The sequence below is a fragment of the Stylophora pistillata genome, chromosome 5, assembly GCF_964205215.1.
Source record: "Stylophora pistillata chromosome 5, jaStyPist1.2, whole genome shotgun sequence".
NCBI lineage: Eukaryota > Metazoa > Cnidaria > Anthozoa > Scleractinia > Pocilloporidae > Stylophora > Stylophora pistillata.
The window spans coordinates 5,177,662-5,205,648 of NC_142523.1; the positions used below are offsets into that span (position 1 = coordinate 5,177,662).

The 27,987-nt window shown below is 39.3% G+C and overlaps 1 protein-coding gene, 2 long non-coding RNA genes and 1 pseudogene across 7 annotated transcripts; 1 reads left to right on the forward strand and 3 right to left on the reverse strand.

The window, feature by feature from the left end:
• Positions 1-412: 412 nt before the first annotated feature.
• LOC111337254 (monocarboxylate transporter 13-like) lies at positions 413-5,547 on the reverse strand (annotated as a pseudogene). Its single transcript, XR_016001150.1, has 5 exons — positions 4,172-5,547; positions 3,262-3,491; positions 1,667-2,238; positions 874-1,242; positions 413-622 (listed from the first exon to the last, which is right to left on the reverse strand). The product of XR_016001150.1 is annotated as a monocarboxylate transporter 13-like (transcript).
• A 4,912-nt stretch (positions 5,548-10,459) lies between these two features.
• On the reverse strand, positions 10,460-13,035 carry LOC111337265 (uncharacterized). Of its 2 annotated transcripts, XR_016002071.1 has the most exons (4): positions 12,955-13,035; positions 12,193-12,270; positions 11,475-11,551; positions 10,460-11,276 (listed from the first exon to the last, which is right to left on the reverse strand). It is a non-coding gene; the product is annotated as an uncharacterized LOC111337265 (long non-coding RNA). The 2 variants fall into 2 exon arrangements; XR_002695477.2 differs by lacking the exon at positions 12,955-13,035 and having other exon boundaries at positions 12,193-12,648.
• Positions 13,036-16,096: 3,061 nt separating this feature from the next.
• Positions 16,097-27,980, forward strand: LOC111331562 (beta-1 adrenergic receptor-like). 3 transcript variants are annotated; one of them, XM_088761352.1, is made up of 3 exons: positions 16,097-16,405; positions 25,915-26,297; positions 26,674-27,980. In XM_088761352.1, exons 1-3 carry the CDS (start codon positions 16,352-16,354, stop codon positions 27,293-27,295), a joined length of 1,059 nt encoding a protein of 352 aa, XP_088617478.1. In that variant the 5' UTR covers positions 16,097-16,351; the 3' UTR covers positions 27,296-27,980. The 3 variants fall into 3 exon arrangements, with proteins under 3 accessions (XP_088617478.1, XP_088617479.1, XP_088617480.1); XM_088761353.1 differs by lacking the exon at positions 16,097-16,405 and adding an exon at positions 18,437-18,657; XM_088761354.1 differs by lacking the exon at positions 16,097-16,405 and adding an exon at positions 22,010-22,552.
• Positions 17,467-22,560, reverse strand: LOC148729968 (uncharacterized). Its single transcript, XR_016001795.1, has 3 exons — positions 22,427-22,560; positions 18,751-18,921; positions 17,467-18,569 (listed from the first exon to the last, which is right to left on the reverse strand). It is a non-coding gene; the product is annotated as an uncharacterized LOC148729968 (long non-coding RNA).
• Positions 27,981-27,987: the final 7 nt, after the last annotated feature.

The following is a 27,987-nucleotide window of genomic DNA, read 5'->3' on the forward strand; positions in this document are numbered from 1 at the left end:
ACTCTTGACATGCACATAATCCCACTAAAATGTGTCGGACCAAGGAATACACGCCTAAGGGACTGGATGTTTACATGACCTACAGTTGGTCGAGAATGAGGGTAGATGATAATAGCCGGGTAGATTTTTTCCTTCGGGGGTTCGTATGAATTTCATTGCTATAGTATTAGTGGTCAAAGAGAACCGAAAAGTAAGCAGGTATGTGAAAAAGCCTGCTTGAGTTTACCTTGGTCACAACACTAAAGCGTCTGTGACAGTTCTGTCTCCGCAACCAAAACCGCGTTGGAGGCGAAACGCGCGTACACGTAAAATAAAGGACACTGAGATCTTGGTGGCGCAGCACCTAATAGAAGTATATCATTTTGGCATGATTTTGTGTTTTACAACGGCTTTTACAACATAAGAAAAACGAGAAAAAACCATATTTAAACAACAGAGCACTTTTCTACAACAACAAGAGCTTCCACCTCCCACTTTTCAATTTCTTTCAACGAAATCGGGCGCAGCAACTCAGGTTCCTTCACGCAAGAAACTGCAATTAACATCGCAGCACCAGCAGTTAACAAAGCACCAACCATCATGAACATAGGGACGTAGGATCTTTCTATATCTGCGACTAGACCTTAAAAAAAACCCATAACAAAAAAGAATAAGAATCTATCGCACTTGGAATAGCTATCCTTCGCCCGAGAGCCTCCCTTTCGCCTACACTAATGTAGGAAACTACTCTCCAACTAGTCCGCGCACGTGCAAGAGCGATTGTCAATATAACCGACACACATTTCCCCCCAACGAATGCTTGAGGGGACTGTACGTCAACTGTAAAAGGGGATTCCACTGATCGTTTAAAAAGCAAACAAAATTATACTTTACCTCCAAGAGCCGGACCACAAGCTGAGGAAAAACAACTGAGGCAGTTGTAAGCCCCGATCCCCAATGGTCTCATTTTCTCTGGAAGACTGTTTATCACAACAATGGGCAAACCACAACCCATTGCACCATCAGCCAATCCAAACACCACAAAGTATATAACAAGGCTAATGTTTGTGATTACGAAAGGTAACAGGAAGGTAACCACACACTCAACACCTGTGGCTATTGAATAAATTAGAACATATTGATCCAAGCAACGTCGCTCAGTTGACCAATCACCAGTCGGATTAGCAAGGAAGCTAGACCACTATAGATGTACAAACGTGCTGCTTTAGCCTCTGGGACTCCTTTGCCTTCCAAAATACGAACCTATACCAGCAAACAGGAAGAAAATAAGCCAGCTGCCGCTTCCAAATAGTAATTTTGTAATGAGGATGTAATGCAATAAAATCTGTGACTAATGATGTTAAATATGGGAGTTTTGTGACATAAAATGCAATTTGAAAGTATGACTTGAAGTATGCGAATGTGCGTGAAGATGGGTGAGATTTTGTGTAGTGTTTTATACTCATAACTGATGATTTTTATTGACGTGAAGTAAGCGATGTGTGTTATGCAATTCTCGAAGTACTGAATGCCGTAAGCCATGTGTTCTAGCCGTTGTCCCAGTGTGTAAGGCCGTGACATGATACGCAGAACACAATGCATGAAATGCTTGGCGTGATATGTGACGGTACTACTGCGTTATGTACATGTGAAAAAGGTGGGTGATATGGGCTCATTTCAAACTTACTATATGTACAGCTGGAGTATAGTGGCCAAGGTAGTACACAAACCCAGCAACTGTTATAAGGACAAACACTTTGTGCTTGAGGATCGTAACATCCCAGAATTTATCATCCTTTGCTGACTCATTACTCTCGTCTTCCACATCAGAGTCTAGCATAATTGGCTTATAAACCAAAGCTAGAATACAAGTTACGGATACAATACCAGCCATTGCTAAAAATGTTCCTCTCCATCCAAATCTTACGAACAACTCATGCACAACAGGGCTCATGATAAACATCCCTCCACCGGGCCCCATAGCTATGAGACCCAAACTAAGAGAGCGCCATTTTATGAAGTATCTTGGCACAACTATGTAGGTCACCAGGTAGATGCTGCCAGAGCCAAAACCGAACAGTAATCCGTAGGTTAAATACATCAAGTACAGGTTTGTCACTTTAGAGGTAACAGCAAGACTGACAGTGCAGATTATGGCTCCAACAAATGAGACAAGTCGAGCACCAAAGCGATTATACAACCTTGCGATCAGTGGACCATAAATGCCTATACCCATCATTGCGATTGATCCAACCCAAGCTGCAAAGAGAGTTGCTATGGTCAAACATGGATACAGAAGTTTACACGTGGTGATATTAGCCCGCTTCAAGTAGTCAATTTATGGGGACTAGCGAAGGAGCAAGGTGAGTCAGATGAAAAGCCAACTTTAGCTAAAAAGCGCATTAGTTTTCTTTATCTCGCACACCCCTTCGTCCCCAATGGTAGCCTAAAGCCCTACATAGGCTAAAGTTGAATTTACAATTTAAAGGGTTGGAGATAGTTTGTGCAGCATCCTCAACAGTCACTTATGGAGTTTCTGCTGTGTAATTCTTATTACGATGATTTTATACAATGGCTGCAACGCCAAACTAAATCAATAGGCACAGCTCTATGGCCCCGTTGGCCATCTATCATCTCATATCCAACGCGCCCTCGTGGAATAACTGTTCATCATGATATATCAAACACTTTTGCTCGCGCGCGATTGGTCTAAACACATTACGTGATCGAATATGTCTCATTTATAACTTGGGGTATATCTGAGATATAACTCAAGAGATATTCCAAAATTTTCAAACATAACATCTACTGTGATAAACTGTTTCGTTTAAATTGAATTCAAGATATGAAAGCGTTTAGCTACTGCCCCAGAGGAAGGTATTATTTGTTCACAAAGTCGTACCAGCAGACCAGAGAACGCTGTGGAGTAAACATCCACGTACAGCTAACAAAACTGTTCGAAAATATATTCTTCACGCGTTGCAAAAATATCTAACGGATGATAAACACAACAAACTTCATTTGGCGTGGAAAAAGATCCTGTGTTTGTCCTTGGACATTATCTGTTCCTCGAAGCTCAAAATTTTCCTCAACCTTCGCATTCGGAAAACTGTCCCAATCTCGGAAAAACATCCACGGACAAACATCCGTGAATATATATCGCGCTAAACAGAGGCTTTTGTTTTTATATGTCCACCTGTATTGAACTTATTTCAGGCGAGAGCTTGTCCTTTTGCTCGCCAGTGTTCGTAATTTTAATCATTTGTGAGTTAGGAAATGTACCTGAGTTAGCTTTCCCTTGTTTAAACTCGTCCAAGATGGCAGGAAATAGAATGCCATAACTAAATGTAAATCCACAAATTACGACGTTGGAGAGAACAGCAGAAAAACACACCAACCAAGACCAACAGCCATCCTTATGAGGAAAAACATTTCTAGTACGTCTGATAACTTGGACAGTCTTGCAACGGTCGTATGTTTCTTCTTCCTTATCCATGATACCAGCACCAAGGCTAAGAAAATTGAAACAGATCACAAAAACTTTGAACAGCACATTACAGAAAATTTCTATGATACATTTTACAAAGTCATAACTGACGTTATCTGAAGAGTGAAGCGCGTGACAGAGTAGAGCGCGTGACAGGAGTGAAACGGATGACTCTGTGTCCCTCAGTAAGATAAAGCTTAAAATATAAAAAATGAATGACGATCTATAACTGAGATGAAAAAGGAATAAAAAATTACTATTTTTTGACACCTGAGCTATTTTCCATTGTTTAGGAAAGGCTCTATTTTCGATGAAAAAGTTAATTAGCCTTTTCAAAGAGGAGCTCTTATTTTTAGGATTTTAGCACTTGTACAGGCATATCGCGTGGCTTTTATTAATGGTAGGTTATGATATAGTCTTGAATGTCCTTTAGTCTCAGTCCTCGAAAACTAATGATAAAATTATATTTTGCTTTTGTTACACATAAAGTACACCCGATTTTACCCGTTACACCAACTGGTGGCTCACTGAGCCTTCCTTAGCTTTTCTGTATATGGAGCGCCTTAACTCAATTTCAAAAACCATAATGTTCAAAATTTGGCCTTAGATCCGCGAGGAGGTGTTTCGCAGTGGTGCCCGCGTCTCGTAAACACCACAAGATTTTCCAGAAGCCTTTTCCACAGGGAGAGAGATTTGAAGTTTTACCTTTTATGTGCGTTACGAGTAAATTTTTCTAAAATTCTTGCTTGAAGTCGTGGCAGGATCATGACCCTTTCTTTGCTATTTTTCAAAATCCAGGGACTCACTCTGCTCTGACCTCCATTACAGACCATTCTAGTTTGATTCAGAATTGAGGCAAATCAATATATCTTAAATCGATCCGGAGATATCCATCTACTCGAAGTAGGATCTTGGTTCGTCCCGTGGCGGACAATCGACTGATTTCAAGATGGCGGCCTGTGGCGCTCTACTAGGACTCGCTTTGGCTTGCCTTTTCTTTACCTTCCTCGCCGATATTTGTCCAACGAAACATGTTCCAACGAAACCTAATAATAACTAAAAGCATAGCTATCAACATCACAAGAAGAAAATTTTCTTCTTCTTCAGTTAGAATTGAAGTATATCGCGATAGGCGCTTAGCCTTTCAAAACAACAAGACATCGTTGCTGACTGCTGGCGGTATAAATCCGAACCTGGGAAAACTCTGCCATTTCAGCATCTTTAAGCTTCCAACCAAAGGGCCTTAGAATTGGCGTTTGGAACATCAACAGGCCAACGGATACTAAGTTTGAGGAACTGAAATTACTTAAGCTAACTTTCTCATTTCATCGACCAGACATCAACTCGGCGCGCGTTTTATTTCTATTCGAAACATTTCTAAGGCAAAATATGTTGGAAAAAATAACATGATAAAAGCCACAAATTTCGTTATTTACCTTTCCTGAGGTTTTGCCTCTTTCTGAAAGAAAGCAGCTGTCGTTGAATTTTAAGATGCCTCGAAATTATTTATGTTTCAATACGGAATAATTCCTGAGACAGAATTGAACCAACCTCTTTAGCTTGAATGTTTTGTCTACCAACTTCAGGTCATGATATACTTTTTCTTTCAAATTTCCTCTCATTCGTGCGCTTATGTGCACATGATTTAAGAACGATAGAGCTTGGAATGCCCTTGATAACTAGGTAAGCAAAGCATTAATTCGTCAAAAAGTGTGTTTTTCAATGGCAAAAAAAAAAGCAGGTTTTGCATGTATTGCGTTTGTAGATAACAGGATTTAGCCCCTAGGATGTTTTGACATCTTAGAAATTACAAACAGCGTTCATGTTTTGATGTTTTGGTCTAAGGTACCATATAAGGAAAACATGAAACCAATATTGTTTTTGTTTTTACAAAGTAGCGCTTTTTCATTGGAACATAAGGGAGACATGTTTTCTACGTTGTAGAAAAAATATCTTCAGTTTTCGCAACCTAAATCTTATCATCATTGGACTGCAGTTGACATGTGCTCGTGCACGTGTACTGACGAGCGAGGATTGACGGTGTGGGAAAGTGCTGGCTGTTGTTCAGGTGACCATCGCCGGATCGGTTGTAAAGGGCTTCTTCAAGAAGACAATTTTCACTTTTTAAGGGGTTAGGTGAACGAGCCCATACAAGGGGAAAACAAAATCCTCTGAAGCCATTCGGAGGGTGGCGTGCCGGAATGCGCACGTTTTACTAATTCTTAAGGATAATTGACAGATTGAGAGCATTTTTTGGTTCTTGTTATACTCTTACATATTTCGAGCAGAAAGGCATGGTTGTCGGCTCGGCAAACTAGCTACAATGCAGCCTTAAGCCAGATTTGTGTTTGAACCCCAACAAGCAGTATGGTGCTTTTCATTCGATCTACCCTGGAATCTCTAAGCAAGCGGGCTTTACCGCTTGGCTACTCATCACTGAGATCATTTGATTCAACCGTGAACGACAGCAGGTACCAGAAAAATCTGGGCACGAATCTCAGACCGATCCAAAATTAACTAAATAACTGAGCTTAAAAACCTGGTGTGCAGTAAAGTCAAACAAAGTCGCCCCTTGTAACGGATAAAATAACGTACGCACAGTAGTGACCACTTAAGCGAAACTCAACTTAGCAACCAAAAGATACCAAGGTATCCAGCAGAGAATCGGTACTTTTTAGTCCCCATTCTCTGCTAGATACCTTAGTAGCTTGTTTGGGTAAAATCTTTGAACGTATTTCGCTTCTAATCTGATAAAGGCATCAACTTTTACGCAATCACGTCATCATCCTATGGCGTGAAAAGGTAATTAAAGAAGCGGTATCCGAAAGAAGTGTACGTGATTGGCGCTTAAAAATACTGATGAGACAAAGCGCTAGCCCAGAGCGTGTTGCAGCTAATGATACAGTCATGTTGAAGAAAAATTTCTTAGTCGATGCTTGCGTATTTAGTTGACTTCATTAATACTAACACGGGCTGCGACGCTTATAGTTTACTAAGGCACTCAACTGGCGGCCTGAGTGTCCAGTTTTCTAATCAATTTTACCCGATTTTTGTTTTCGGATCGGAGACAAAATAAATTCTTGAACCGACGATTTTCTTCCGTTGTGTTTGGAATCTTTGACGGCTGACGCTCGGTGCTATAATATTTGAGCATCATGATACCAGTTATTGGGAATGAACTCGGCGTATTACAACCTACGGTGATTTTCTTTTCATGTTTAACGCAGAGTCCACAATACATGGCGGCTGTCTCAATGATATTTTATGTCGCATTTATAGTTTACACACTGTTCCAGTGTTTTAAACTATATTCATTGAGTACTCATAGGATTCTTTGTCACTGGCCTTCAGATTATCTATATTGGTTCCGGAATCCTCGATATATTTGCGAGAGATTTCAGACATTATAGAAACGATGTGATTAATGCACTGTGTTCAAAATCTTTTTGCGCTACCTCCTCGGCAACGATGATTAAAATCGTGAATAAACAGAGACCGGGGGTAGTGATCATTGTTTACAAATCAAGATAGGAGATGTATATGTGCACGATCCTTCGCAGTAAAGCACTATTTGAGCAATAGTGAAAATCAGACCTGAAAAAAATTTCAGGCCTGTACGGGATTCGAACCACCGACCTCTGCGATACTAGTGCAGCGCTCTACCAATTGAGCTAACAAGCCAACTGGGAGCAGGCCATCAAATTAATTCGACATAAACCCGTAGATGATAAATCAAACAACAACAAACATATGAAACATATGTATAAACTGCGGTTATGAAACGTATATACGTTTCATAACCGCATATGTGGTTTACGAAGTGGTTCGAATCCCGTACAGGCCTGAAATTTTTTTCAGGTCTGATTTTCACTATTGCTCAAATACTGCTTTACTGCGAAGGATCGTGCACATATACGTTTCATAACCGCAGTTCATACATATGTTTCATATGTTTGTTGTTGTAAGATAGGAGATGTTGAACAAGCTGGCAAAGTTTACGAAGTGAAAAATTATTAGGTGTACAATGTGTAGCTGAAAAATGCGAAAGAGGAGGAAGGAGAAATTAGTTTAAAGAGACAAAGACCAACTTTCGTCGATGACACGGTACGAACAAGTTTAAACTCCCTTGAATTTTAACAGGGTTCCGGTACTGTCTTGCGAGTCTGTGAATTTCAGAGGAAGTCCGCCAAGGAATTCAATGAATCCTTGAAGTCCTTGAATTTTTATTTTCTTTAAAGCTTTCTTGAGAGGGGTGGGACATTAACTTTTCCCAAAAACCAACTGTAAATAAGTCAAGCGTTGTGCACAAGGGTCGTTTTGGAAATTAACATGGGGCGCGGTAGTAGATTTAGTAATGCGTTATTGGCCAAGCATGAGGGCTCAAACCTGAGCCAAGTGTTGAGAGCCAAGAGAGAGCTTGCCTGCAGATTACACAACGACTAAATGGCTGCGATGCTGGCCACCGCCGAAAACGAAAAAAAAAAGGAAGGGCTAAGAGCCAATCAGCTCACAGAATTCGCTGCATCTTGCACCGCTTGCGAAGCCAGCCATACAAAAAGGCAAGGTAATACCGGCGTAATATAACTCTTCAAGTAAGAATCTCTCCTAACCTATTCATCTAAGGTAGTCAAAGTTTAAAATGTTAAGAAAGAAAGCTGAAAAAGCAAGGATTCCTCTGTCGCGCTTATTCAGAGCTACAAGTTTGGATGGCCGAGGGGGTGGGCGCCTATTCAAGGAAATGCGGTTTATCGATTACTTGAGGCTGTGCGCGTTATTACGTGTTGTTTCATAGTTTACATTATCTCATATTGCCCAGTTTGTCAAGAAATCAGTCGTCGTCGTGTGTTTACGTCCTATAAAAACATCGCATCGGAAATTTCACGATCTAGCTTCGCAAACAAATGTACTAGCTGCTGTTTTTCCTTGCTTTATTTATTGATTTTTTTTTGAAGCATTTTCTGTTTTGATGTTCTCTTCCCGTCGCAGTTTGTCTTGCGACTTCTAGTAGTAAATGAGACTGTTTTTCAAATTTTTGTCTCAAATGACCATTTATTCCTATCGCTCTGCTGTTGATAGGTGAAGAGCTCAAAGAGCAGAAAAGTTTGAGTCACAAAAATGTCTTCACGTTATATATCACAAAAACGCTCAAGCATTACTCTGAATGCCAAGACTTCAGCCTGAGTGAACCAGAAAGGATGACAACACTTGACAACACTTCCCTGGATTAACCTGTAAATGTCAATGAAAGTAACTATGATATGTATCCCAGAAGCATTAAGGTATTACTCAGAATATCAGGACCTCAGCCTGAAAACACTTCCCTGTATTGACCATGAATGAAAAGCTAAGTTTGTTATATATCCCAAAAGCGCTCAGGCATTACACTGAATGCCAGGACTTCAGCCTGGGTGAACCAGAAAGGATGGACAACACTTCCCTGTGTTAACCATGAATGAAAAGCTAAGCATGTCATATATCCCAGAAGCGCTCAGGCATTACACTGAATGCCAGGACTTCAGTCTAGGTGAACCAGAAAGGATAGACAACACTTCCCTATATTAACCACGAATGAAAAACTAAGCATGTCATATATCCCAGAAGCGCCCAGGCATTACACTGAATGCCGGGACTTCAGCCTAGGTGAACCAGTAAGGATACACAACACTTCTCTAGATTGATCATGAATGGAAAGCTAAGTATACAATGTATATATGAAGTTCATATATTCCTCTACTGCGAGGATCGTGCATCATACGAAAGCTAAGTATGTTAGATATACCAGAAGTGCTCAGGTATTACACTGAATGCCAGGAATTCAGCCTGGGTAAATCAGAAAGGATAGACAACACTTCCCTATATTAAACAGGAAGGAAAAACTAAGTATGTTATATGACCCAGAAGCGCTCGGGTCTTACACTGAATGCCAGGACTTCAGCCTGGGTGAACCAGAAAGGATACACAACACTTCCCTATATTAAACATAAATGAAAACTAAGTATGTTTTATATCACAGAAGCACTCAGGCATTACACTGAATGCAAGGACTTCAGCCTAGGTGAACCAGATAGGATAGACAACACTTCCCTTTATTAACCATGAATGAAAAACTAAGTATGTTTTATATCCCAGAAGCACTCAGGCATTACATTGAATGCCAAGACTTCAGCCTGGGTGAACCAGAAAGGATAGACAACACTTCCCTATATTAACCATGAATGTAAAAACTTAGTATATTCTATATCTCAGAAGCACTCAGGCATTACACTGAATGCCAGTACTTCAGCCTGGGTGAACCAGAATTTAGGATAGACAACACTTCCCTATATTAACCATGAATGAAAAACTAAGTATGTTCTATATCCCAGAAGCATTCAGGCATTATATTGAATGCCAGGACTTCAGCTTGGGTGAACCAGAAAGGATAGAAAACACTACCCTATATTAACCATGAATGAAAACTAAGTATGTTCTATATTCCAGAAGCACTCAGGCATTACATTGAATGCCACGGCTTCAGCTTGGGGCTTGGGTGAACCAGAAAGGACAGACAGCACTTCCCTAGACTGACCATGAATGAAAAGCTAAGTATCTTATATATCTCAGAAGCACTCAGGCATTACTCTGAACGCCAGGACTTCAGCCTGGGTGAACCAGAAAGGATAGACAACACTACCCTATATTAACCATGAATGAAAAATAAGTATGTTCTATATCCCAGAAGCACTCAGGCATTACATTGAATGCCAAGACTTCAGCCTGGGTGAACCAGAAAGGATACACAACATTTCCCTATATTAACCATGAATAAAAAACTAAGTATGTTCTATACCCCAGAAGCACTCAGGCATTACACTGAATGCCAGTACTTCAGCCTGGGTGAACCAGAAAGGATACACAACACTTCCCTATATTAACCATGAATGAAAAACTAAGTATGTTCTATATCCCAGAAGCATTCAGGCATTATATTGAATGCCAGGACTTCAGCTTGGGTGAACCAGAAAGGATAGACAACACTACCCTATATTAACCATGAATGAAAACTAAGTATGTTCTATATCCCAGAAGCACTCAGGCATTACATAGAATGCCACGACTTCAGCTTGGGTGAACCAGAAAGGATAGACAACACTTCCCTACACTGACCCTGAATGAAAAGCTAAGTATCTTATATATCTCACAGGCACTCAGGCATTACTCTGAATGCCAGGACTTCAGCCTGGGTGAACCAGAAAGGATAGACAACACTTCCCTATATTAACCATGAAAAAAAGGTAAGTATGCTATATATCCCAGAAGTACTCAGGCATTATGCTTAATGCCAGCACTTCAGCCTGGAAACCAGTAAGGATAGACAACACTTTCCTATATTAACCATGAATGAAAAACTAAGTATGTCATATATCCCAGAAGCACTCAGGCATTACTCTGAATGCTAGGACTTCAGCCTGGGTGAACCAGAAAGGACAGACAACACGTCCCTATATTAACTATGAACGAAAAACTATAAGTTTGCTATATATCCCAGAAGCACTCAGGCATTATGCTGAATGCTCTATTAATCTAAGAAATATGACAAATAAATATATATCTCAGAAGTGATCAGGCAACACGAAAGAAAAGAATATTATTACAGTATTAAACTTCAAGAAAACAGATTTCTTTAAAATAAAACAATGTTGACTGTGCCATACTACAGTGGGTGCACACTCAAACTCAAATGTTATACATTGCATGCAGAGAACATAAATTAACATCACATAGCTCCTCTTCAAGGAGAAACAGCAAATCATCTCTTAAACCCTTCCATCTGAAACAGACAGAAAAAAAGCAGTGAATTTAGTTTCCACCTTTATAATCCAAACCTACCATATTTCTGATGGTAGCTGTCTGTCAAACTAAGTATCCCAAAGTAAGATTTAAATGTGTTCCAATAGAAAGTGAAGTACCATACTGCAAGCTGGACTTTTTTATGCATGTTAATACAGAAATGCAGTGTTGTACCTACCCCCCAATATTTGCCTTGCTCTTTGGGAAACATTCAGCACAGGCTTCCTCGCGAGGAACATCAGGACAGGCACATTCCTACGAATAAAGTGCATGTATAACTTAAAAGTGAGCTAAAGTCATGTAATGTTCACTACTATTTGTAGATATATAATCACTGTTCCCCACAGATAAAATATGTTCATTTTTATGGAGAGATTTCTGCCTTTCCATAAAATCAAGAAAGCCAAGAAAGCTCTCACTAATTGATTACAAATAAATTGTATCAAAAATACCAAAAATCTGAATATGTTGTGTGTTATTGTAGAATTCTGCTATGATGCATGTCATTTAGCAATTGCAGGTATAACTTTGCAGAATACACAGCACACTGTGTCCAATCCTCGCTTGCAAAGTTCATTGATCTGATTAGTCAGCAACGCCACCTTTTTGCTTGAGTAGCATTATCAGTGCTTTGTAATCAAAAGTAACTGTCATGAAAAAAGACAAGAAGATAATATCAAGTTGAAATTTAATTAGCTAAGCCACAGATCTTAAATGGTAGACTTTCTATTGAACAACACTTTCCAAGATATTTTCTAACACTGCCAAGCATAAAATGAATTCAATAATACTATAACATGGCTAGACATGTAACATAAAAACCGTCATTGCAAAAATGAAAAAAAATAATAAGATTAAAAATATATAAAAAGTCAAGATTGGCAGTCATAAATAACCTGCAAATTTAACTTTAAAGCATCTTCCATCATCCACTATTCCAGTTTTCTCAATGGCATCCCTCTGGCAATTTATATCTTTTATCGTAGAAAAATAGAAATGGAATAAATCATTATACTGTCAAGACCCTATCAAGGAAACAAACCGGAAATTTCTCTAGATGTAGTTGGATTTTTTTATGAAATTTAACGGCAATTTTCCTGCCAAGTAGAAATGAGTTCTGACACACCACAAAACCAACATTCACAACAAAACACAAGACAGCAAATACACTTTTTCCAATCTTAATAAAAATATTGTAGAGACCCAATGTCTCTACTCCGTTATCAAGGGCAACCAAACTCTTGACATCACAGGCGTCCCAAGTTCACGTCTCGAGCAAAAGCGAAGGATTATTTCTTGAAAGCGTCGCGCGTTGTGTGACGCGGTGTTAAGTTACGCGAGCAACCGTTGAGAATTTGAATGCGTAAAATGTTCATATTTCGGAATATTTAGTGTTTTAACTGGACAATATATTATTTCCCATACTATTCCTTATAACACATTCAAATTCTCAACGGTTGCTCGCGTAACTTACCGTAACACCGCGTCACACAACGCGTGACGCTTCTAAGAAATAATCCTTCGCTTTTGCTCGAGACGTGAACTTGGGACGCCTGTGTTGACATGCGTTGAATTGTATCGTTGTTTCATTCAAACTATCAAATAATTAACTAACAATTTATCCAACGAACAAAAGAACGATTCAAAGTTTTCCGTACCCTGGAGATAACGGAGAAAGTAAATAAACTAAGGGAAAACAAAATACAAACGTGCCATCTGCTTTTCTCCTCAAACTCAACAACAAAGAGAAAAGGAAAAACAGTCAATGAGGTCAGCGGCTCAGTGTTCTAAGCCGTCTCATAGTGTCCACTTGAAACTAACAAATATAAACTTTATGACTTACGCCGGTTCGTCCTAGCTTGGAAATGCTAAGTAACGTTTGCCAAGCTTGGTCCAAGATCCTCGACTGCAGTTTGAAAAACAGCAGGGTCCAGTCTGAGAGAATGCAAAAACTGAGGGTTACTGTCCCCCAGCCTTGCTTCCAACGCTTGCAGTAGGCTGCTGCTGTTGATTCTAATTTTCTCAGCGATGTCGCTGAGCATTCGCCCCACCTTAGGACTGTGGACCTGACCTGCGATTACATCTGATCGATGTCCATACATCCCCGGCGACCTTCTCCTCCTTCTCCTTAATTTTAACTCTGATGCTGGTCTTACTTAGCTGAGTCTTTTTATTTCTTCTGATAGGGAATCTAGCTGACTCCACGTTTGATTGAGGTCGGCCTTTAGTCGATCGTTTTCAATTCGAATAGCTGCGGAGGTATCACGAGCAGCTTTCGGCTCTTCGCGAAAGTCATCGCTTGGTCGAGTCTTGCTAGTCTCCGTTTTGATTTTAAGCGAATTTATTTTATCGACCAAACAAAGATATTTCATCACTTCTCCTCCTTTGAATTTCTGCCGGAAGATGGCAGAAACAACTCCAAAGAGAGAGGCGATGGCCACTTTGTTGTTCTGGGCATATCGGCATCCAAGCCTCCCCATTTTTCAAACTGAATCCGATAGCTGGACCGTACAAAACTCGCTTAGAAAATGTGCCACTGACAGGCTATTTCAGAAAAACTTACTGACCCCTATGCCACATTTCTTGAAATTTAAGATAAACCATTTCCTTGGCTCACCTGTAGAAGGAGAATGCAGCAATTCAACCCTTTGAAGTTTGAAGGGATCCATAACTGCACTCGACCGCGGGAAACTAAACTTTCCCGCTTTTGCCTATGCATATTAATATGAAATCCAATCTCGAAATGTCAACAGTCGCGGGCGCCGATGTAATTGACATTTCCCCCTTTTTCGCGTTAATTTTAAAGCTTTGGATTGAAGACTATCTAGAAAAGCTACGATATGCCTTTATACCGTCGAGGAAGAGGCGACATAGAGATAGAGAGATTCTTAGAAAATACGCAAGCAGGTTCTTGGTCAAATTGCTAGCTTCAGTCAACAATGGGAGACCCAGAATACAAACCCGGACGACTTAGAAAACGCTGTTGATCAAATGACCGAGATCTGAACATTGGCGTTCTTCATCAGAGTGTACCTACTAACAGCGCTGCAAATAATTCAGTTGTTGGCCTGACGAGTATTTTATATACGATATACGAACACATCTTTGTACGTGACTCAAAGGTTTAAATACAGAGAGTGCCTGTTCTTTTGAATACCAATGCCCAGTGAGCAGCAGTGGCAAAAAAGGTCGTCCTCGTTTAGAAATTATGAAGGATCAACTGGAATTCTTGCGAAGTAAACACTTTCTCTGGGCTGGCATTGCTAAATTACTGGGAATTTCTGAGAGAACTCTTAGAAGACGAAGAGAGCCTTTGGACTCGAAACGGACGGTTTTACTGAGATTTCAGAGAGCAACCTTACAGGTGTCGTTCAATCAGTGAAATCGCTTACTCCCAATATTGGCCAGAGTCGCATGCTAGGTGCATTGAGGAACAGAGGTCTGCACGTGCAGCGCTGGAGGGTCCGCGAAATAATGAGGAAAATGGACTGAATTATTTGCAGCGCTGTTAGTGGGTACACTAATTGAAGAGACTCGCGTCATTCCTATAAAATGGTTAAACGGAAAACAGAATGCGAGCAGTTTCTTATTTTTCTTAAATATAGTGAGGTCACCCGTATCCTGTGAGCATGGAGAAGCCGCGAGACGCGTGACTCGTGTGTCGCGTCTTTTTGCCGCTCCACGCTGTCGGAGTTGAGCAAAAACAAGAAACTTTATTACTGATGGGATACAAGAGATTCAGGTTATCTCGATTTATCTAAACACATTTACTTACATGGTAAATATTTGTTTATAAATCTATGAACTGATGCCGATTCTTTTTGGGACAAAATACCAAGCAAAACAAAAGTTATCTAGATCTTCAAAACAAAGCATGCTTTTGCACAAAGACTGAGAATCGTAATGCATATTATGATACTTTAAAGTGCACCTACACCCAAAAAATTTTTTTCGCTTAACGAAGTAAGCTTATTTTTTTGAGTATTTCTGCGCAAAATTTTTTTTATTTGCTCAAATCTTCAATTTTCTATGCCCAGTCAAAATACGGAAAATCGGCCGCCATCTTGCCCCACGACCGAGTTTAAAGAGGAATGGCTCTAGTGGGTAATGTGACGTCAAATCGAGAACACGAAAGTCTGCTTTTCACACATTTTCACTTGTTTGGGAAGGTTGTAGTCGATAATTGTCCGAAAATATGCCGACTAAGTGTGTTGTAGAAGGATGTAGCAACGTGCGAAATTTGCAAGAGGGTATCGCGCTCCATACAATCTTCATACAACACACCTAATCGGCATATTTCGGACGATATCGACGACAATCTTCCCAAACAAGTGAAAATGTGTGAGATGCAGACTTTCGTGTTCTCGATTTGACGTCACATTACCCGCTAGAGCCATTCTTCTTTAAACTCGGTCGTGGGGCAAGATGGCGGCCGATTTTCCGTATTTTGACTGGGCATAGAAAATTGAAGATTTGAGCAGATAAAAAAATTTTTGCGCAGAAATACTCAAAAAAATAAGCTTACTTCGTTAAGCGAAAAAAATTTTTTGAGTGTAGGTGCACTTTAATGATTATATTCGAATGTTCCCAAAAATCTTCTGATAATCTGCCCCCACCCACCCAACACCCTCCCCCTCGCCACTGAGCCGTACTGTTTTCACTTAGCGGCTGGTCAGCGGTCCGTTTATGAGGTAAACATGGCGATCGCTTCGGGATCGCCGTTCTTGTCGATCAGAAAATAAAAAACCCAGCATGATATTGGCTCGAAGATGAAGCAGTTGTGTTATTTGATTCGTACTTCACATTCGAGTCGAAGCTTGGGTGACGCAAGTTATTTCTTATGATGTCATCGGCAAGGGGAATTCGAATACTAGTTGTAGTGTTTGAATTGTTGGAAAAAATGGTCGCACGAGAATGTAGGAGTGGTAACTTCAACAAACAGTTGCAAATTTTACTGCTTGAATTGAAAGCTTAAGAAAAGTTCATTTTAATTGCTTTCGTATGTATTTCTGACGGTTTTAGACCTACCCTCTCGATTTATATCTGCTACGCTTCATGTTGACAAGTCCCTCAAAATGGCGGCCAAACTTGGAGATTGCCGAATATCAGGTAAGTTCGCGGAGTTATAAAGTTTTCGCAAAGGTTGGGCCGCAAATTTTTTCTTTAGTTACCTTTTCTATGGAATCTACTTTTTAGCTATGTTAGTTGGATTAGTTAAGAACGTCTCACTTTTTAAAAAATGTACCTTGAATTTGTTCGGTTTTCGCGTGTGTGACTTAAGTGAACCGATAAGGTGTCATTCAAGTCTTCCTGTTTCCTTGATTGAAAATGTGATGTACACGAAAGTCACCTCGATGGATAAGATAGAGTTAATATACGTGGCTGTGGTATTTTTTTTTTTTTTTTTTTTTTTTTTGCTGAGTTCCGTAGTTTTTTGTAAATTGTCCTCCAAAGTTGTCTCAAATTACAGTCTTGAAAAGTGTCACGACAGTTCTTCGCTCGAGTGAAATTTAACTTCCGGAAAACTCTGAAAAATAAAGAAATCCGATCAAACGGATTGTGGTTTTAGTATAGGTACACAAATGAACGAAATCTGTGTCTCAAACAAAATTGACCGGATCGCTCTTACAGAGACTCTAGATCTCTTAATTTCATAGCGCGCGGAGCCAGCGCGTGAAGCCAGCGCGCGAAGCCAGCGCGCGAAGCCAGCGCGCGAAGCTAGCGCGCGAAGCCAGCGCGCGAAGCCAGCGCGCGAAGCCAGCGCGCGAAGCCAGCGCGCGAAGCCAGCGCGCGAAGCCAGCGTGAATCCCACGCGCGCGAAGCCAGCTTGAGGGAGAGCCCCATACCCATGGAGTATGGTCAACCTCTTTTCGTGCCGAGCGTACGTACGTACGTACGTACGTACGTACCTTCAGATTGCACGAGTAGGGTAGGGAAGACTATCAAAACGAAGGGAGGGGTGTCTCAGGCGAGTCTTGGCAAATGCACATCTTTTATGTTATCATTAATATTACGAACTTGGGAGCTCTGCTTTTAGGCTTGGCTAAATCTACGAAATGTTCAGCAAGCAACCGTAGACGATAATCCTACTCTTGTACGTTGGATCAGCAGTGATCTAATCGGCCCAAAATAACGAATATAAATATAGAAGCAAGACCAATACAACGTAGTTAAGCTTTAAGACGGAGCACTATATTTCGGTTGGCAAAACCAGCCTTCTTCAGGTGCAGTGGGAATTGACATAGAATTAAGGTGGTACTTAGATAGCTGTATGATGTAAAAGCGGAAATACGTAAAACTAGTTTGATTGACACTGAGATAAAAATAGAAGTAAAGAAGGTTAAATTGAATAAATAAAATAACTAGGAGTAAAAGTAGTGGAAGGAAAAACACTAATACATTTCTTCGCGCGTTAAGGCCATCGGGATAAATAGTATTGCCTCTTGAAATTAAAAAAGCTTCCCTGGCCTTGCGGATCGACTCTCTCTTGGAAAACACTTTTTCGATGGCGATAAGCTCCATGTCGTGAGCAGAGTGGTTGGGAGAGGAAAGGATCCGGAAGTGGTCTGCGACTGTTGTAGGTTTAGATTTAGAGTTGGGTTTATATATATTATATTTTGTTACAGCCTAAATGAAAACCAAGTTTGCTATGTATGCCGCGTAGGTTGACTAATGGAAGTCACCAGAAATCCCGCCCGCTGTTCGAAGTGTTCAATTCATCACACGCAACATGAATGGATAACCTTTTTCATTCTTTTCTTGATTGAACCTAACCACACTAAAACTGAAACAAAATCGCACAAATAAACTTGATATTTAAAACTTAAGGCTGTCTACAATGTTACTTGATTAATTTTTCGCGGTCACGCGTAAATATGCCGAAAAACATCATTAATTATACCATTAATGGCTGCAAGATTTCCTGTATAATTTTTTTTAATGCCATTGATTTCTATATAGTTTTAGAGATAATAAAGGCAATAAATTATTTAGGTATCACGTGTATGACTGATTACATGCCAATCAAAATATGTAAAAAATTAAAGTGCGCGTTATCAGTGCAACCAGACCGTAAGTGAAACCATATATCTTAAAAGGAATAGTTGAGACGAAGATAAGTTTTGTCAGTGACGTTACAGTTCCAGGTTACCGTGTAAAATTCGAGGAACAACAAGGAGTCCTTGAAATAACGCGTAACTCTGGAGCTCCTCCGTGAAAGCTTGGTCAAAATACTCTCTATGCAAGTGTTGCTTTACTCCTAAGCCACAGGAGACTGAAAAAGAAAGCAATTTCGTGATAGATCGGCAGTAAACTTCAAGGAACACCGCCCGACTATGATAACACCTGTTTGCGGAAGTATTGTAAGTAAATGACCGTAGGATTTTTTAACTGCGTATATTTAATCTTTTCGGTACATTTTTTCATAGCTCAAATAGTTTTCAGTTCTTACGTACTTTGGTGCCGCTGTAACTTTAAAAGCTCATCAATCCAACTTGCCAAATTTCTCGTTCATTTAAGGAGTATTCCCACGTTTCAGAACACTTTTTTATTCGCACTGGAAGATCACGAAGACAAGTACTCAAACCTGAATCTGTTGTAACGTCGTCTACAGGGATATCAGTTTGCTAGGAGAGACAAAATAAATGCAAATTTTTAAGTTTTAGGAATTGCAAACAGAAAGCCTAACAGTTCTCTACAGTAAAATAATTTCCCGTTCTGTGCTGGCCCCGAGGAAAATTTCATTTTTCTCTCTTGCTCTCTTGTAAATCCACCTCATTTTGTCTCAACAGCGCCACGCTACCCCTCCCCCCTGAAGATTTATTTTGGTAATGTGATAAATGAAATTTCTGATGCCATGCTTTTACAAACGAACCCATGGCATGGCGAATAAAAATGACCAAAACCATCTCCCACAAGGGTTATTTCGCCTCGTTTCGAATTAGAAGATAAATATGGAATAGCTGGGAATCTTAGAAGACAAATAATACATTTGTGCACAATTAATTCGCTCCGGTTTAAGATGGCAATGTAGCTCCTGGATACTAATGCAGATAAATCCAGCTTCTTCCGCTCAACAGCCTTTTTATTCAGCCAAAGGGACATGAGAAGGCAGAAAATAAACTTGCGCACGATTGATTTAGAAAAAGGGACTGTGATTTAGGAAAAGGGAATTCTGCTACCAAAACAAACTTTGAGAGACGAAATAAAGGCAGAACTTGCCCTTATCGATAACAGATATTATGATAGACCAGAACTCATAACCACTCAATTCAAGTGATAAAATTTCAAAATTAGATAGAGTCTGGTACCGATAGTATCAGAGTCACTGGATGGCAGAACAGAAAGAGGTAAACTGTTGGCGCGATTTAATGCGACAAAATTAATTATTGAGCGAGAAAAATCCTACTTTGTAGCAATTCACATTAATTGGTAGAGATGGTAAAGGGAGTACCGGGTTTTAACAGGAAGCTTTAACGCTGTAATGGAGCTTGTGACAATACCGAAAATTTGGCTCAAGGACAGTAATACGATTCGGGTACTTATCTTAAGAGAGAGCCTATTGAAAAAAATGAATTCTGCTATTGAAAGCGTTAAAGACATATGAGACAGGAAGGCTTGGAGTTATCACCGACTGAGTACAGCAAATATCCATATTCAATAGAAATGCACTAAAATAAAGAGATGAAGATAATCAGGAAAGTATTGGTCATAAGCAGGAAGCTCTAATGTTGCTCAGGAACTTTTTACAATTCAGTATGTTTGTTCACGTTGAGCGACATCCAATCGTCATGCCTCTGTGGGGAATCAAATGAAACCAAAACTTCTTGCTATTGATAGCATTAATAGCATCAGAACAACACAGGAAGACGTTGAAATAGGTAATTATTACGCAATATTTCGAATGACCACCAGGACGTTGGCGATGCTCATCTGATTGGGGTCTCAGAGATCACGGAAAAGAGGCGGTTCTCGTTGATTAAAGAATATTCATTTTCAATCTGTCATTGGCCTGATAAGCTGGCGGCCTTTCACTGAATTGTCTCCTTTTTTATTTTTCGCTTTAAAGTAAGTTTCTCAGACGTAATAGTCTAACAAATACTGATTCTTACACCGTTAAAAATAATATTATTTTGTAAATTCAATCTTATATTCATGTTAAGTCATATATTCAGCATTTGGCCTATACCTGCTTGCCACAATATTTCACATGCAATGCATTTCACACCGAATAAAAAAAATCAGGAAAACTATACATAAGAGTCTGAAGAGTATATATGTGTCAATGAAAATAGAACGAACTCTGGGTTGAAATTCTGCTTACAAAAAAAATTCTAGTTTGTTTTTTTCCTGCTTGAGTGAAAAAGTACAATCAGATTTCTTGATTTCTTCAGATTAGAACTGTTTGCAAGCTATAACGCGTTAATTACGTTACGTTTTAGTCATCCTCAGTATTATTACTTTTATCACTGTTTTTGTTCAGTTATAATTACAATCATCATTTCATCATTGTAACAATAATAATGATAATAATTATTATTTATTATTATTATTTATTATTATTACTATTATTATTATTACTACTATAACTATATGACGTTTATGCCTCGCTAACAATATAGCTACGTGTCAATATTCTACTTTTATCAGTCTATGGTGAAAATTATTCATTTAGCTAATCGCTGCATATAACACAATTTTAATTACAGGTTGAAAGGAAATGGACGGTACATTTCAATAGCACCAAGTCTGATTTGTGAACATCGCTTAAATTCGAGACTGTTAGTATAGAACTTCCCTCCAATAGCAGTGACTGGATATATAATCACTAATTGAAGTTCACTGTAACCGGCATAGACATCGATTAAATAAAAAAACACATTAGTTTAATTAATCTTTCGCGGTACAAATTATTAAGTTTTAATTCGGTGAGAGTTTTTTAAATCCAGGAGAGGGTTAGTCGAAAAATAAAGGAAAAAAGGTAGAAAAACAATGCTTTACCCACCACTTTTTCCTGGAAGCAAATTAAAGCACACTATACGATCAGAGTGGATCTCCGTTTACATGAAAAAATTGTCTACATATGCGTTACAAAGAACAAGATTTTCCTATTTATTGGCTCTTTCACAAGGATGAATTTAAAACACACGTCCAAACCATAAGCTTTATTTTGGCGAAGAAAAAGATTGAGGTCGGGGAAAGTTAGTAACATCTCTTTCCTACATTCGCTGAGCGACCGTTTTGGTAAGGAAAAAATTATTCTGACGCATAGGCGACGCTTCCGTTTTTGTCTTCGATACGAAGCTACTTTTTTGTTTTCACTTTTCTTTTATCAGCTTTTCACACTCATAAGTTCTATTTACATATGGACTTGAATTAGGAGACATTTCGAAATTAATGATGTAAAAAATGAATAACAAGAATGTGAAACCTTTTAGCAGGTTTCGATAAGAAAACCCGTAACGCTAAAGAATTCTACTTACTGAAGATATAAACAATACCCGCTAATGTAAAAGTGGTTTTTGAAGTGGCAGCTGCAAAGCCCGATTTTGAAACGACAAAAAGTGTTTCGAATCGGAAGCGGTAAAAATTTCGCATTTTGAATGGCTAATCAAATAAAGAAAACATCATCCAAAGTGACTTCAAATCATGAGCATGAAACAAAGACAATTTAATTTACTTTGCATGAAAATTAATAAATTTCTGGTTTAGCGCTAGGAAAATTGATGTTAACACGTTCCTAGGTATGATCTGAGGTGTTTCGACTATAAAATATGAAACGTTATTGGCTGCTCCGTCGAGCAATTAATCAATACTGGCTAATACGTTTCCTTTCTTGCTGGTTACTAGAGGGTAAACAAAAATTGTTGTGTCAACCAGCCGCGCTGTTCCTCTAGATCGATTTTTCTTTTCTTTATTTTCAGTTTAATGTGCCCGGACTTACGATTACGAAACGTATTGGCCGCATCTTGTGAGCATTCTAATTACTGTAATAGGGGAATCGCAGACGGTATGTTTATAAAAGAAATCGTATAGCTTTTTACGAGGACAATTCTTGAGTTAATTTGCAATTCATGAACATTCTACATGCAAAGCTGACGAGTAATTGTGAACATAAACACATTAGCCAACCTGGATGGTCTTCGCGTTTTTTGTGGAATACAAGTCAATACGGCAGTTGGTCGAATTTCCCCGTCCATTCTTTCATTTTAACGTGACACTTTCCTTTGCGCACTCTTTCATCGCCGTAGCCTAGAGGTAGGAACTGGATTCAGTAAGTTAACTACATAAACGCCAGCTCTTAATGCTAACTTCGCTTCGCATTGAATATTATTCAAGTCTACCATATTATAGTTAGAAAGATTCCGATATTAATTCTCTGCCGCTGTTATGTATCGGTCACAATTTTTAGCACAACACATATGCTCACTGAACAATGTCGATGAAAACTGCGCCGTCCCACATTTAGTTGATCTCAGGCTAAATAATTCGGGCAAACTCTTAGGTAACACTACAGATTATTGAAATTGCTTTCGATTGCATTTTTCTCGAGGGATAAAATTTATAATGAGATCCAGTACATTTAATATGGGCCACAAGGAAAATGTTTAACGGAACGAAAAAAAAATTAAGAAGTCAGGAGCTTAACAGTTATGTAAAAAGGAAGGAAAAGACACTTGGATTGATTACACAGCTTCGTAATAAGTTAATCTTGAAAGGGGAAGTACAGACAAAAAATTATTCCCAAGTTTCATTTAAATTTTTCTTAATTCTTAAAGCGTTAGATCAATAGAACGAAAGAATATTAAATGCAGTAGTTGCTATCTGACCATGATTAAGAATTAATTAGGGTAGAACCTACTCAAAGGCTTTTCTCACGACAGCATTATCAGGCTCCATAGACGTAGTTTTAATCGCAAGATAAGAATGACCACCAATTGGCATTTGAAAGTGAATCTAGATGCTTTTATCGGTTGAATTTTATTCCGAACACGACTAAGTGACCATTGACATTTGTTGGACATCCAAAAATCAATTGCTTGATTGAAAGAACGTTGACCGCAAAACTGTGCGTGATCGGCACTTAGTGAGTGGGAGGGTGGGGTAGGGGAAGTCTTTGTCTTCTAATTCCGAATCAAATTAGTTAATCAACTCACTAAGAATCTATTCTAACAAAAGAAAAAAAAGTACCTAGTGTAGAGTTCCCTTGCATTTGGATGGTAAAAATAACTGTAAAGGGTAGGAGGACAATACAAACTATCTCATTGTCAAAATATAACAGCCATTACTCTGTATTATGTTTCTTTAAACCTCTTTTAGACGTTTTCTGTGCATACTCCACTAAGAAAACCCGAAACAATTATGACTGAAAGTGACCAACTAAATTTGAAAAAAAATGTCTTTCCGAACGTTAGCGTGAGTGTTTCCTCTCTGCTACCTTGAACTAGCCTGACACCTGCTTTTTCTGTTTGCCACATACGTCAATGGTCGGATTAATTTTTAAAACTTTAAAGTATACTTCCTGTTTACCTTCGCAAGCATTCAATCCGGTGCCTCCAGCCTGCCTGTTGACGAATCAGATGTCCATTAGGTATTTGATATCAGACGATCGCTTTAAAATAGCGTACTGGTGTCGATTTGACTAATCGGCGATGGTGGTTTAGCGTGGTCTGTACTCTTATCGACAACGATATTCGTCATCACACTGGTCAAAATCTGTTCTGGACTCTCGAGGCGCAGCCACGATATCAAAGTCAAATAAAACGATTCTTTCAGAGTGTGACACGATGACTCGAGCAGCTTTGTTTGTACTCTTATCGACAACAGCAAATTGGCTAATCAGATTGCGGCATTGCTTCTAATTATGGTAAAATTCCCGTTTGGGAAGTCTATAAACGATTAAAACACTAATATATCTGTATGCAGGCTGATTTTGATTCTATCTGGGCTGGATAGTCAGTATTTGTCGAGTTCCTTCCAGGCAGAAATCTGGAAACAGTTGACTCATGTTTTACAAGTTGGAAATTTCTGCCTTTTTAGATGTATAATAGACACGCTTAAAAGAAAAACAAACAAAACAAAAAAAAACACAAAAAGAAAACTCACCAAAGAAAACACACCAAAAAAACACACATAGTTTGCAGCCAGGTTCCTCGACTCGCAACGAACGCCGGCAAATTCTATTATTTTCTCTGAACGAGTTCCTCAATTTCTACGATGCCTTAATATTAAACTTACATAAAAGTCCTCATCCCTCTGTCTTATTTCATATCATAATTTATTGTGTTCTCAAACAATCGCTATCATATACTGATCAATCATTTATTGAAAAAGACTCCTTTCTCGAACACTTGTGTACGATTTGTTTTATGCCGTGCCATCGAAAACACAGCATTTAGAGAGCCGTTGCAATTGTATATTCAACGGTGTTACTTGTAATCTTCCGCCATCTGCGATGTACGTGATCCTATCCTCGCCGAAATTTAACAAGCGGTGCCATAACGTTCTCGTTCCTTTCACCAGTTGGACTACAGTCATTAAATTTGAATTGACGTACGTTCCTTGCATTCTATCATAAGTTGTGGTGAAAAAATGTTTTTAAAGAGCTTTAATGACAGTGATTAATTCCTCATTACCATTTATGATAATTAATGACCGAAAATGATGCTTAATAACAGTAAACTATGTTTGGTGAGAGTGGGTGGTGTATTAAGCTGAGTTATTGCCAAGGTCGTTGAATAATGCCTCCCTCCAGTTCGGCTTCGGTTCATCTCTTGGCGAAGCCTAGTTAGAGGGAATGCTGTCTCTTTACGTCGAATGACACCTAATAGGGACGTTAAGCAAACCACAACGCCGACGGCGACGGCGACGAGGACGTGTAAAAACAAAAGATCTCATTGGCAGAACAATAGCTCAGCAAGTACGTTTGAAACTTTGTACGTTTCTTAGCTGTCCCATGCAAAACAACAGCGTGAAATCGCCAAAATTTGCGTCGTTTGCGAGCCAAAACCGCGACGGCAAATTATTTTAATTTTTTTTTGGAACTTAACGGTACTTTTATACTTTATGCTGACGTTGAGATGTGGTATCGTACGAGATGGTAAACTCATGCAGCCATTTTTTAAACTCTAATTTAAAATAGCAATTCATTTTTTTAATCGAAGTCTTCCTTCACGTTGCCGTCCTGACTGCTTAAGGTCCCTAATGACGTCGAAGAACGCCTAATGAAGGCGAATGATATCTCATCGCTGTACATGATGTCTACGGCCCGAAAACGATTTTGAATAAAGTATGTGCTATGTCGCATTATGTGTGCATGATATATAGTGGCATGGTGTTAACTAGTTGTGCAACACTTTTCAGTGGTATAACCATAGATTGAAATGCCACTTGTTTTTCCTTGCCGCACACACTCACCAAATAACTAACTATTATGCCATGAGAAAACCTTTAGCTCGCGGGATATCCTATGGTATACACTCCAGTTAGTATTTGTGACTCTTCACGAACAACTCAAGGGCACGGTAATATTTTGCGCTTAGAAATAGGCAGTGGATGAAAAGACACCACGGGGTGTCTGATAACACGACTAATTAAGATTTTTCCTTTATATTCTTCAGGAAACATTGCCTGGAGACTGCACAACAATGTCAAGCCTCAACACTACCTCCAAACCATCAAACAGCGTTTTAGCCGATGACTCGCCCTCCTTTAACCACTTGATTCCAATTGACATACCTCCTATAACTTTGGGAATATTGATTCTTTTGGCCAATGGCCTCGTCATAGTTTTGGTAGCAAGGAAACAGCGATTAAGAAGTTTAACAAACCTGTTGTTGTGTAGCCTGGCTTTATCAGACCTCCTATCCGGGGTGATAAGTATACCATTATTCCTGATGTGCAACTTATTGCGCAAGCCGGGCATCTGTATCGCTGAGGATCAAATGTTGCGATTCACGTCGATTTCCACCGTTTCTCACATTGTGGCTGTTACTGCAGACAGGTAAACATAAACCCTCTTTGCAACTGCAAAGAGAAAATTAAGCAAGAGAGGATAAGGATGGAGACTGATTTTTCCAAGATGGCGCATTCAAAAGAAAAGTTTTTCCTTGTAAGGGGGTTTTAACTCAAAATTATCACTCAGTTTGTGTTGTTTTAAACGCAAAAAAGACATGAAAATTGACCGCATCAAATTTAACTACAAGCGTTACAAAAGAATTATTTGAAGGGGAACCAGAGCTGCCTTTCATACTCTTATTAAAACTGTTTTACCAGTGACGATAAATAATAGTTGATTTAATTCTTGAACAGTGGCAGTGACTTAAAATTAAGAGTTGAAGAGCCACCTTAACTATTGCATTTGATTCTATAACTGTTAGGTATCTCGCCATTATTCATCCCTTGAGGTACAAGGCGATATTTACCCACTCAAGATGCGTTTCTGTCACGCTGAGTATCTGGGTGTTATCAGCTACCGTGGCTATGGTCCAGCTGAGTTGGATGAACCCATTTGATCACGACGTAAATCAGGACCCTACCCCTGATATCATGCGAAAGGAAAACATTTATGATGTCACATGCGTCCTTGCCTTCATCATCGTGCCGTTAGTCTTTATGGTCTTCGTCTATGCCAGGATCTTCCTTGAAGTCTCGCGACAGATCGCCTCCCTCCGAAAGCAAACTGTGTCTGATAGCCAGGATTCTCGAAAGCTGAAATACGCCGAAAGGAGAGTTATTATGACTTTTTCAATGATGTTACTGGTGTATACCGTTTGCTGGCTGCCATACTTCATCTTGCGACTGAATGACCTAACTTACATTAATGATTTTATCATATACGTCATCTTGTGGCTGCGATTTTTGTCGTCCTTTCTAAACCCATGTTTATACATCTTTGGAAAGAAGAATCTCCGATTCGCTTTAAAGTGGTCAGTGAGGAGAGATAAACGGTACCAGAATGAAGACATAATTCCACTCGATCGTGTGGGGGCTCCAGTATAACAATACGAAAAGGAAACATTTAATCTGTAAATCTGCAGAAGAGGCAACATATATAGATCCAATCAGGGAGTCGACTTAGTGGAAGATGTTAATTCCATGTCATTTATATATATTTTTCAATTTAGATAGAATCAAAAGTTTTATCACGTTTCCCAAGGCTTCAAAACTGTGAATCATAGCTGACGGAATCATATTGCTGGGCCGTTTTTACCAACAAGACTAACATCTTCACGAATTCTAGTTAGTTTGCAGAATACAATTAACAATTGACCACCGATAAGTATTCTAGGACACTTGTACGCGAACGTAGGAGCCCCACTGGAAAACATGACCCATGCCCAAGCCAAATTGATAGAGAATGATATATGGGCATGCGTAGATGTGGAATTTCTCTTCGAGCGTGTAATTCGATATCGAGTTGAACAAGGGAAGAAATATTTCATATCTGCAAGCAATCATGTATCATTTTGTTTACTATGCAAACACCATGGGCCTTTCCTGATAAGAAAAGTTTAGTGAACGTGAACGCTTTTTCACTCTCCGCGATTCGAGAAAAGTGTTGCCGCGTCGCTTTGTCAGTTTTTGAATAAAACTTTTCGCGCGTTGATTTTGCTTTTGCTTTCATGTAAGCAGAATGAATTCCAAAAAATATTTCTAACCGAAAATAAAGATGTTTACAAGTCTAGTGTGCA

Coding starts and splice junctions, on each gene's coding strand:
- LOC111331562 (XM_088761352.1), top strand. CDS start 16,352: ATGTTGACAAGTCCCTCAAAATGGCGGCCAAACTTGGAGATTGCCGAA. Junction 16,406..25,914: donor TGGAGATTGCCGAATATCAG/GTAAGTTCGCGG, acceptor TATATTCTTCAG/GAAACATTGCCTGGAGACTG. Junction 26,298..26,673: donor GTGGCTGTTACTGCAGACAG/GTAAACATAAAC, acceptor TATAACTGTTAG/GTATCTCGCCATTATTCATC.